Here is a 12,158-nt window from a genome sequence, read left to right as displayed (position 1 = left end):
TCCAAACTAATAAAACCCTAGAAATTCAAACAAACTTTACTATTCGGGGAAAAAATGTAAAGAAAAAGTTATATCCAAAGCAATAAAATAATGGATATGATTTAATCTGGTAAAAATATGTGTTATAAAATAACTGCTAAGGAAATTAATGGATTTCCCAGATGAGTGAGATGGGACTAATTGCTGTGCTAGACTGGAGAAGTCTGTTCTACCTGTAGTGGGGTAAGGCTGGTGTAGAAGTTGGGTGTCTTGCTTGGTTACTGTCACTTCCATGATCCCACTGGAGCTGATGTTTAATCTGTGCCCGTGGGATTTACATCCCTTTTAGTAGTTTCTGGTTGTCTCGAGGGTGATCCAGGTGTATGAAAGTTTATTGTGTTAAAAATGGTTCAGGGGCCTGGGCCATCACCTTGAGGCACATGAGACTCCCCGGGGGGAGAGGGGGAGTTCAGTGCTGTGTCTGGGCAGGTGGAAGGGTGGAAAATTACTTGATTCCTTGAGGCTACAGGAGCAAGAAGGTGGATGATCTCTATTCAGGGAGCTGGAAGAGGAGTAGTTCAGTCAGTGTGTGTGGGTTAGCAGGTATGTCCAGGGAGGAGGTGTTGGGTGTGCCAACACCTGGAGTTACACACAGGGTTACAGGGGATGAGCCAGGGAAAGCCAGGCTGACTGCAGTTCTCAGAGTGAGTTGGCAGAAAGGCTGTTTCTTGGGAAAGAAACATTATTTTACTTGTAAACTGAGCAAATTTAGTTTGGGCATAATTGAGAAAAAATAATGACGGAATCCTGCAATGCTAGATTTTTACAATCCCCGTTCACAGTAAGCTGCACTCAGAAGAACCCCAAAAACAAAAAGATACTTTTTCCCAAGCTGTGAACATATGAACTTCTTCCATAGCAGAGGTTCCCCACCAGTTTATCAACCCGTGGGGGAAAAAAGAGGAATGGGACTATAACTGGTACTATCACTATGAACTAGGACTGTAACACAGGGAAAACTGATGTTCTTCATAGTTGCTTAGATCAGTGATTTCAGAATGCTCTTGGGAAGTTAAGATAATGGATGCTTGAAGGAGGCTTGTGATGGTTGTACAGCATGTGGGCTGTAGTCCTAGAGGCATGTTTTCTGTAATTATTGCCAGTAATCGAGTGAGAATGGTAACTTCAGGGGTGTATTATTATGATGAAATTGAAATTAAAAAATAAACGCTCTCATTAATTTCAGTGCACCAAGCAGACAACTCCCCCAACTTAAATGCATTCGTAATTTTGCAGTGATTTCTTTTGAGGGGACAGTGAAATATGGGTGCAGTGGTGGGAGTCTGCATCTGCTCACACTCACCTCAGGCAGGGAGCACTGGCAGGAAACCCCACAGGGCTCAGCGAGGCCAACAAGCTCCCACCTTACTGAACAGACACTTTGATTTAAAAAAATGTTCTGTGCAATCTCAGCACCTGTTTCTTCCTTGAGAAGCGTTATATTTTCCACATATCTCTTTAAAATATGAGTAAGAGTATTCATGGGGTTTGGGGGTTTTATTGGGGAATATTTTAATAGTTTTTCATTTTTTGCAAGCGTATTCAAATTTCTTCATGTAAAATACGCAGATGTGCTCTCTTGTAACTGCAGTTGTGATGTCCACAATGTTACAGAAATGATTGCAGGCTTTTTACTGCTTAAAAAAGAAATTTAGTCCATATTGCCAGTGATTTATATTTGTAATTTTCAAACAGTACCTTTTCATAATCAGAACCAATGCTTTCCTTTTAAGCTGCTGCTATGCAAAAGAGTCCTAGGACTTATTTCACAGAAACTATAAAGTCATTCAAGGCAGTGAAAGATCTTGCTTTTTTGACCTTTCAGAAAGTCACTCAGTTGAGCAGTCAGACCGTATTATTGTATATCTTGTCTAACATGAGGAAGCAGTCCCCAAAGAAAGATATCCCAAATTAACGCCACACTTGGTTAAATAGAGACATTCTTGGTTTTCAGCAGGCTAATTCAGTGCAGTTCAGCTCAGGCAGTGCTTTGTGCTGGGATCAGGGAAGGCAGCCCTCAATGGAGGGAGTTCATCCCGGGTTTGACACCTCGGTGAGGGGCTGAAAGGAGGGCTGGGAGGGAGGGCCCTGCCTTTGGGCTTGAGACAATACCCCGGGAAAGAGGCCCCTCATTCACAACTGGGCTCCAGCAAAGGAGGCAGACTGCTGGGGAGCACTGGTACAAACAGGTACAATGGGAATTAGCCGCAACTTGACTCGTCAGACACCTCTTGATTTCTGGTTGCGACTGTTCTTGTAATCCAGTCCCTGTCTGAGCCCTCAGCCCAGCACATGGTTCACGGGATTTCTGTATGAGCAAAAGACTGCCTGCTTTGGAAATGAAAAGTATTGTACAGAATAAAAGAAATGTAAAAAAAACAAAAAAAAGAACTCGTAATATAAACAGAAATTCTTTACAGAAAAAAAATCATGTTTTATATTTGACATCGTTTCAGTTTGTAAATTTTTGTCCCTTCCGCTTTTACACTGTGAAATATATGGCTTATAAATTCAGATAACAAAGAGTGATGAGCAGTCACAAAATTCATGTTCCGTACTTTAACCCATCTTTAAAATTTATTTTAAAAAAGTCTGGACATATTTTTGTTACTCTCAGTCAATAAATATCACCCTCACAACCAGTACATGCAGTCTAACGAAATAGTAGATTCTGTGAGGTGAAAGAATGATGTCTGCTCTGTTGCTACCAAGTTATTAGTGTTTGTGAGCCATATCCAGATTTTGAACACACTTTCAGAGCATGTTTTCTGTCCAAACTTTCTGCAGCAAGTCCATCAGAACATAGCAACGCTCATTTTTGAAGATACTTGCTAATAATGACACCAACCTGAGAGACCAGTGGACAGTTTCTTAACCCTGACACTTAGACAGTGGCTGCTTTTATCAGTATCAACAACTCAGGAAATAGCTTTGCTTTTTGGATATGTAGGATAAAAAGAACTGATTATTTACTCAGTTTTAGGTGTTGCTGACAGAGGGTTGCTTTTCAGCTCTGACTTAAGCTGGTGATCTCACTGGAATTTCCATGGGACCTTTCTCCTCTAGGAGCTGCCATGAAAGCTGGGAATACATGTTAGTCTGCAGGGTTTGGTGGTTGTTTTTCAGCAGTCTCATCCCAGGGACCTGTTTCTGGGATATTTCATTTAAAGGATCACTTTTTGCTTAGAACCTTAAGCTAAGTCTAGATACAAGAGGAGAGACAGGGGAGCCCAGTCCCTGATAGCCTTTCTAGCATTTCTTAATTATTTATTCAGATTTTATGACAAAAAGAACTTGAAAAATACAAAAAATTTTGAACAAGGAGTACATTAAAATTTCCTTTCATTTTGAATATTTTCTCTTCCTGAGTTCAACAAATCAAGAACATAAATCATATTAAATATTTTATAGCTATATATGTAATTCAGTACTGTCTTCTAGTAGATGTTTTGGTCAAATAAGTGTGCACTACTAATATTTGTTTGTTTGGGGTTTTTTTCCTCACAGTTTTCATATGAATCCTTCTGGCATTGAGGATCTCAGGAAAAAATCGGTGAGTTATGAATGTTATGGAAAGACATCAGTAAATGCCAACTAAATGGTGTTTGACACAATATAACCTTATATTCTTTTTTAACCTCCTATATGGAAATGTTAGGATTTTTTCTTTCTCTTTTGACATACCCTGAAAATCTAATTAGAAAATCACAGGCTTAATGGAAATTTGGGAATAAAGAAGAATTTTACACTCAATACACAGTGTACCTGTGATGTGATGATGAGGAAGGAAAAATTTAGGTCTTTGCACAAAAAGTAGGAAAAACAGGAACAAAACTGTTTCTTTGGGGGTGCTTTAGGTGACTAATCTAGAGAAGTAATGGTCAGGTGAGGAACTCTGCATTAAGCAGTGGTGTGTTGATTGACCAAACAGGAATTTACTGTCACTTTGATCAGAGACTTGAGGACAGTCTGTAGATGGCAAATCAAAATGGAAATAATGAGCTGATATATGATAGGATTAATAATACACATAATACATGAACAGCCTCTCAGAAAGCATTAAAAAATAGAAATACTAAAAGATATTATTCCAAATGCTCTTCGTTCTCAAAGTACCAAGAATAAATTGTGTACAAAGAAAAAAGGCATAGGCAATGTCTTTGTTTGAAGGAAAATGTGGTCTTACTGGGGTTTGTTCTCTGAATAGATGAAATCTTTATAAGTGGGTTTGTTTTCAATCTTTAAAATATATAGAAAACAAGGTTCACAAGCAAATATGGCTTTGTACTGTTTGTTTTTCACTGGTTTATGTAAATGATTTGTCATAACAATTGATGTTATTGTAAATGCCCAAGTTTTTATAATGTGAGCTACTGGTGGGAGATGTCAGAGTATTTGAAGGCTGCCTTTGATCAGATAGTAAACTGAATTCTACCAGGCAGTTACTTAATCTCTGACAAAAAGCGACATCAAAAAAATTGATTTGACTTAGCAGCCATTGTCTGTAAAGTAACCATAATTACAGTTTCTATGTGCTTGCAAATGTACGACTGCAAATCATGTAATTTATTGCTGGTAAAAGCATCAGTTGAATTCTTTTAAGAAATAAGATGTGAATTGTTTTATTTAAAGGATTTAAAGGTGATAAAAGAAATCCTTGATGATTTTTCCTTTGGAATACCAGCTATCCTAAATGTCAGTTGCAGGATTATGAGGTGGCACTCATTTAATACAAAATACAAATGAGGTGGGGAAGAAATTATATCTCAACCATAGTTTTGAATGAAACCATTTGATTTTTTTTAAAATATTCAAGATTGCTTTCTAAGGCGTTTGAAGTAATTTATTATTAGGTTCTGCAGTAATAGCCCTCACCAAGTTATTATTTTTCTTCCTTGTGCATATTATTTAGTAATTATGTTTGTATGTCTTCCACTGTGATGCCAACACCTGTCTGTGAAAGCAGTGTTTAAATGGGAGCAGTAGCCAGTTGAAAGGGCAGCGTGAGCTCTTTAAGGCCTAATTAAGAACTGAAAGGAAGATGAAGTAAGTAGGACAAAAGATGTGAAAGTAGCTTAGATGATATTCCCAGAGCAGAATTCCTCATTAGAACAATGAAGAGATGATCAGAGATTGCCTGGCCTTCATTTTATCTAATGCCATTTCCTCTACCTGGCAGTGTGTACCCCAACAGCACTTTGTAGATGAGACAATAACTTGCATATCTTGTTCTTTTGAATCCTTTTTTTTCCTTAATAATTCATTATAAGATTAATGTTTTGTGTTAAAATTGTTTTTTTTGTAAGGACATAGGTGTTCCTTATACATTTAAATATCATCTATTGGCTCAAATTGAACATTTAAAACCTTCTTAATTTGAACAATTATTTATTTCTAAGTACTACTGTACTTTAAATAGAATTTTCTTGCATAATTAATGTGATAAGTTATTCTCCCCAAAAGATGTGCATGGAGCATGAATATCTTTAAAACATATGTATTACACAAACTTTTCAAGTAAACTTGATAGAATAATTAAAGACATCATTGCATCTTAATTCCTGCTCCTTTACCAAATCAAAAAATTAAGCAAACTTTGTATTTCAGACATGTAAGTGTTAATGATATCTTTTCCAATGTGTACAAAAATTTAGTAACCTAAGGAGAAAATTTTACCTGCTTCTTGTAGAAGAAAATCTGTTAAAAATATGGCCAAAAGGTGATTTTTCTCTTCTATACTTGTTGGAAGTCAATTCCTAACGAATTTATAAATTTCATCAGGTTAACAATTTTAATAAAGTGGGAGCTACTGATTACTTACAGTCCTGTAACTTGGTAAGTTTGAAATACTGAATACATGTACCTAAACATGATATGAATTAAATGGAGGGAAAAACCTTTAAAGGCACATATTTTTGAGAACTGCTGCTAGAAAATAATTGATGGAGAGAGGCTGATCTGTTGCACTTCAGCCTATTTGCAGAGCACCATCACTTTTAATTGGGTGTATTTGAAAACTTTGGCCATCTGCGTGTTTGAATGGTTTGACATATGCCAGTGTGCAAATATGGAGCTGTGTGGAAGGAAAGGGAGTGGAGCATGGAAAAGGAATGGATATGACTTTATTATGCACTGTGCTTCTTAGCTGTGCAAGCTTTATATTTTTTAATGCTTCTACTGTAAATAAAAACTGTCTTGTGTTCTTCTGCCCGGTTAGAGCTGCAGGGCTTTTTAGGTTCCATATCTTCTAAATGTTTCCATTTCTGGATGAGACCAAACTTGCTGCTTAGCATGTCTAGCAGTGCTAATACTTCTGTAAACCAACTCTCACAATCTTTTTTCAGTTCTACATTTCAAAATTGTTCATTGTCTGGTTACGTAAGGTCACAGCTAATTCTTGACACAGAATAAGACATTCAAGTTTATAGTGGTTTGGATCACATGTTGCCCTTTGTTAAGAGGACTGACTTGTCCATCTCTGCTAATACCTGCACTTACTGAGTCATCAGAAATCATTACAGAAATAATGTTCCCTGCTGCTTAATTCTGGGCCCCTCCTGCTTTATGGCAAGCAAGGAGCAAGCAAGGTCTTTTATAAGCACACATTTCTGGTTTCAGTGCTCGGGTGAAAATAAGATGCAGCCTTTTACCTTCACCTGAAATTTAAAATTGGAAGTTTTATTATGTGATTCAGAAGCCAAGGCCTGGAGAACCACTGATGACTAAAAATAGAATATGAAAGACAGATGAGGGCTGATGCCATTTAGGGCTGAGTAAGTGCTTTGCTGTGATGTGCTCCCAAAGCGAGAACTCGGGGAAGTTACAGCAGGACTTGAATTCTCAGGGCTCTTCTCTTGTTCTTCAGTAATAAAGGTTACCACAGAGTTGGTTTCCCAAAATGGACCTGCCATTCTTGTGGTTGCTGCTCATATGGTCATTAACTGTGTGTACACCTCACTGAGAAGAATATTCTTCTCTGAGATGACAGTGTGGGATTCATCCATTGAGCTGTGCAGCCTGTCTCTGGTGTCTGCTCCAGTGGGGTATGGCAGGGAAAAGATCTGGAGCAAATGGAGGTGTGTTCTCTGAAAGGAGCTGCTTCTGTCAAGAGCTGCACATGAGAAATGTATGAAAAGCAACAACCCATCAATTTGCTGAAGTATTTAATGAAATCTGGTGTTTTTTCTAACCTTCCCTGCAGGAAGGAAACCCTTTCGATGCCACTGCTGGATACCGGAACCTCACCTACGAGGAGGTTCTGCAGGAGCTGGTGAGACACAAAGAGCAGCTGAAGAAGAAGGACAGCCACATCCGGGAGCTGGAGGACTACATCGACAACCTTCTGGTGCGAGTGATGGAGGAGACCCCCAGCATCCTCCGGGTGCCATACGAACCTTCCCGCAAAGCTGGCAAGTTTTCCAAAAGCTGAGCCAGCGGGACCTGGGGGTACTCCTGCTGAATGCTGTAGTGGAAGGAAATCACACTGCAAGATTGTGGCTTCTCTTCATTCCTTTTCTCCTAAGAAATTCCAGGAATCGCCTTCCAGGGAGAAGGGGCAGTGGCGTGGGGTTTTTCTTTTGTTTTTTGTACTCCAAACACTAGCAGGGACCGCCAAAAGTTATACTCTGTTAAATTACCTGAGGAACTTTTTTTTTTCTTTTTGAAAACACCTTTAGGTACCGAATACTTAAAATAGAGTTAATAATACACATTAAATATGTCCATGGAGTTTATATACATAGTGTTCCCCATGTGGCAGTTTCAGCTGGGAAGCCTGTGCTGTTATGGGTGTTTTCTTGAATGATTATTGGTATTAGGCAATGTATCTATTCTTTTATTACAGCATGCCACCAAGACCACTGTTTTCAGGCCAGTGTAGTAGTATTCTGCTAAAGCTAAGTGTGGTTTATTGCAGTGGAGTGTAAAGGCTAACAGTGATGCACAATCTTTGCAGAGTAAATGCTGTATTCTATACAATGTGCTTCTTCTATAACAATGTAAAAGAACCTGTGCCACTTCTGTACTGGCATATGCTGGAAACAGTTATTTTACACATAAATGCTGAATTTTGTGTGTAATGAGTGAACTTTGGTGGTGAGCTCATGACATAAGGTTGTTTTGAGGATCCTTTTGTATGAAGTTGCTGCATGCCTTTTTATGTGTTAAAGTCCTTTGAACAGTGTTAATAGAGTCAGAGGTAGGACTGGAGAGAAGTATGGAATAAAAATACGAATACTTTTGTCCAGTCAAAGTCTACTGCAATGAAAATGTAGCAGAAATGGAGAGGCTGACTTAAATAGACACGATAATTCAAAAAATGTAGAACTGACTCAATGTAAAGTTGAGTTTTACATGATATATGTCTTAACTTTTTAAATCTTATGACAATGAAGTATATGCCTTTAGAAATAGGCCATGTTGCTTAAACACATATAGAGTACTTAGACCTTTCATTAAAATATCTGCATCCATGTAAATAGTTCTAAAAGTCACTTTTCATTGAGGCAAATGAAAGAAGAATGTAGTAAATATCTTCCTGATCATTTAATAATTGTTTATGGAATGACATATGAAAATGGTATCTGTTATTCAATGAATTGGCAAAATATAGTGATGTACATGTAATGGGGAAATACTTTGAGGAGAAGAATCCTCAAAATATTATCAGAAGGAGATTTTAATTTTAATTTCCTTAATAAGAATCTCAGTTGGATTGTCTCTTGCTGTGAAACAGTAAGCTAATATTAACAAAAAAGTGCAGAGAATATTTTAGATCTGGGTTTAAGAAAACTGTCTTTTCCTTTTCTTTTTCTTTACTTGATCTGTTTTTTATTTTCTTACAGCACCATGAAATGATTGTTGATGAGGTGGCAAAAAAACTTGAAATTAAATTCCAATTTTTTGTTGTTGTAAAAGACTTAAATATACTTTCATTTTTAAAACTGCAAAAATTGGTAATATCTTGAATAACCATAAGTGAAAAAGTTGTATCTGAATGCCTTTGATGCCATTAGTATTGTATGGCAGCACAGAATTATTCCTGTTAGGGAAAAAGCTTCTTTGTACAAATGTTCTCAGATTTCATTTACCTGTTTGGGGCTTTTTCTCCTTTATTTTCTTCTTTTCTTTAGCAGCTACCTCCCACCCCCCTAGTGCTGTCCCTGAAATGTGTGCAGCCTGAGTGTTCCCAGCCCTGCCCACATGCAGAGCTCTGCACTCAGAGTTGGTGGAGCAGAGACCTGCTCACACATCAGGCACTTTGTCAACCTGAGGATTTATCAAGCTGGGGACCTCATAAACCACATGAATGTTCTTTTGGACCCACTGAAGATCCAAATGACTGTAAATTTGTTGTAATGTACTCCAAGTGCCAAAGGTTCTGTGCTGGGTTATGGTACGTTTGCTGTTGGAACTTAGGTTTTGCACTCAATTAGAGTTTCATTTCCTAATTACACCAAGATGTATTTCAGTTACTCAGTATTTCCATAAAAATTCTCAAACATTTTCAAATGCTTGGCCCAAGCAAGTGGTTTTCTCATGTTGATGGGGAAGTGTTGTGCAATTGTTTGGAATTCCACAGTCATTTTCAGCTAACTGGTATGAGACCATCTCTAGTATCTACTCTGCTTAAATCAGACACCCCAGTGGGGATTAACGAGTAAACTAACCACAGAATGTGCTCCAATGGCTTCTCACGTGCAAGCCAACTTATAATTATTAAAATGAAACTCTACTATATTTAGCACCTCTGAAATCACTTCTTTTAGAATGTAAATGTAGAATATCAAACTGCATAATTGACTAAAAGCAGATCATTTGACATATTTGCATACCAAGAACGATAAGCAGATTAAAGGTAGCGAAAAGATCAATTTTTGTGCATTAGTGAAGAAATTTAGTGAAGCTTTCAATGTACTACCTAGTCTGTATCTGATCTGCATGTTGAATAAAAGCACCTTTTGTTTCTGACAGAAAGAGGGGAGAATGACAAATGCAATTTAGGAAAAGGTAAAGTTATTTAGGGAGGCAGAATGGGACATTTACAACTATGAAAATATTTTTGTGGAGTTCTTTTAGGTAAAGATATAGACTGCTTTTGGAGGAATTCTTGAAAGATTATATACACATTTTCTGTTTAGTTTCTATATTTTGAGATTATTTTTGAAAAGCGTCTTCACCCTACATGTGTTTTTTGAATCATGCAGCTTTCAAAATAAAAGATTTCATACAGAACAATTTATATGTTGAAAACAAAGAAAGTTCTGTTTCTCCCATAGAATAAAATTGTCAACTTTCTTGCACATCATTTTAAAACCATAATAACTTGCTACTTATAGTCAGTTTTTCTTGCCCTTTAAAATGTAGGAATGAAAATTTTGAACATCTCCATATTATTTTGATATTTTCTCTCAAAAATTAGCATAGGAGTTCATCCATGCATGCACTATACTTTGAAATTATCCTTTGAAACAGCTCTGCTCATAGCCATGTGTTTTGGTTACTTTAAAGGACAAATATGAAGGCCATACTTTATTGTTGTAAGCAAGAAATTTAAACTTTTTGCCATTCAAGAAGGTTGTTTTATATTTATGTATGTTACCCCTTGCTGCTGTATTTTATGTTTAGCTTGGTTTTCCACCTACTAATGAATGTAGCATTCTCCCTAGATTATCCACAACTACATTTATTGCTGTTGGCTCTGTGTCAAGAACTATTTGTAGTTTTCCAGCTGTGAAAAATGTTGCCTTGCATTTAGAAAGGTTTCATGATTTGGGGACCTAATGAAAATCATGCTCATTAGCTCCTGGTCTGCATTTCCTTCTGCCCAGGATGCCCTTTCCTTGGTGCATCTTGACAGGAGCAGAACTGCTGTCTTAATGTGTTTACTGCTGCACTGGAGGGTTATTTACACCTCCAGCTTTAAAGAAAGATTGTTGTCCTGCATCAGCTGTGTAAAGTAAGCTCATGCTTTGTGCTCTTTCTGTCCCCATTGCTGCTGTAGGGTTGGTAGAGGCTTTCCCAGGGGTGATGTGTAAAGCAGGGTGACCAGCTTGCTCTCCTTGAAGTACTTGGTGAAGGATTCTAGTGCTGCTGTGTTGAGGATGCTGGATGTAAGGGGCTGTCAGCACTTTCAGTAGGAAACCCTGTTTTCAGGGATCTGTAACTCAAAAATGGAGATACAGTCACTGGAAGTACTTAATATGCAACAGGTAGCACTTTAATGTGTCTATGAAGGGTTTGAGGTCTCCTAAAGCACGGGGGGCATTTGCTGTGTCTGTTTTAATTTCTGTGTTGAAGAAGCCACTGTATGTTACAAGTGGTAGAGCCATTCCTGGTCATCTTAGAAGCTTCCAGATGTCCTGTATTACAATGTACTATAAAAAGCTGAAGATCCAGGTTCTATAGCAAGTCTGTGAAAGATAAAAACATTACTTATGACTTAAGGGTTTATTTTGTCTCGTGCAATCAATGGTAGTTTGTCTACATTTAATAATGGTACAGAATCATAACTATATGCACTTATGAGAACTATAAACTTAGAATGCATGAAAAACTTTATTTTTGTTTCATTATTGCAAGTTCAGATCCTTTTAATTTGATTAAAATGTTATCTTAATATTTTAATTTTTGTTCATTAAATAAATATTGCATGTCTAACACTAATAAAGCACCACAATGCACTACCACAGTATTTCTTGAATTGTGATATTAATCTGTGTTATGCAAAGCATGTGAGTCCTAAGCTGTGCTTAAGTGTGTAAGAGCCATGCTGTTAAGGCTCTCAGACCACAGAGAGGGGTGTTTCCTTAAGGACAGCTCCAAATGAATATCCCAGATGTTTGCAGGGTAGCCACTAAAAAAACTCCATATTCTTAAATGTACTAATCTGTATTATCTTTTTTCATACTGTGTCTGCAATCCTTTTAAATGCACTATTCCTCTGATTCCCTGGGTGTGTAAATATTACCAGGAGATCTTTGGCTCTGCAGACCAGAGCTGCATTTAGCATGAGGACAAGCACTTCAAATTTTGATATGGAAAACATGACACATATTTCTCTTCATACTTGACAGAAAAAACCCAACCAGAATGACGGAAAACTCAACCATCCTCCACCC

General features: G+C 37.5%; 1 protein-coding gene across 1 annotated transcript in view; it reads left to right on the top strand.

Moving 5' to 3' along the window:
* Positions 1-11,726, top strand: part of RAB11FIP2 (RAB11 family interacting protein 2) — a 33,237-nt gene extending 21,511 nt beyond the window's left edge. Inside the window, exons 4-5 of the mRNA XM_051800397.1 lie at positions 3,547-3,592; positions 7,241-11,726. Coding sequence (XP_051656357.1) covers positions 3,547-3,592; positions 7,241-7,468 — 274 coding nt within the window. The 3' untranslated portion in view covers positions 7,469-11,726. The remainder of the gene's footprint in view (positions 1-3,546; positions 3,593-7,240) is intronic.
* Positions 11,727-12,158: the final 432 nt, after the last annotated feature.

This window comes from Manacus candei, unplaced genomic scaffold (genome assembly GCF_025592945.1).
Source record: "Manacus candei isolate 608988 ecotype Guabito, Panama unplaced genomic scaffold, ASM2559294v1 h1tg000050l, whole genome shotgun sequence".
Taxonomy (NCBI): domain Eukaryota; kingdom Metazoa; phylum Chordata; class Aves; order Passeriformes; family Pipridae; genus Manacus; species Manacus candei.
The sequence above is the reverse complement of the archived record's forward strand: the minus strand, read 5'-3'. Positions and strand labels throughout refer to the sequence as shown.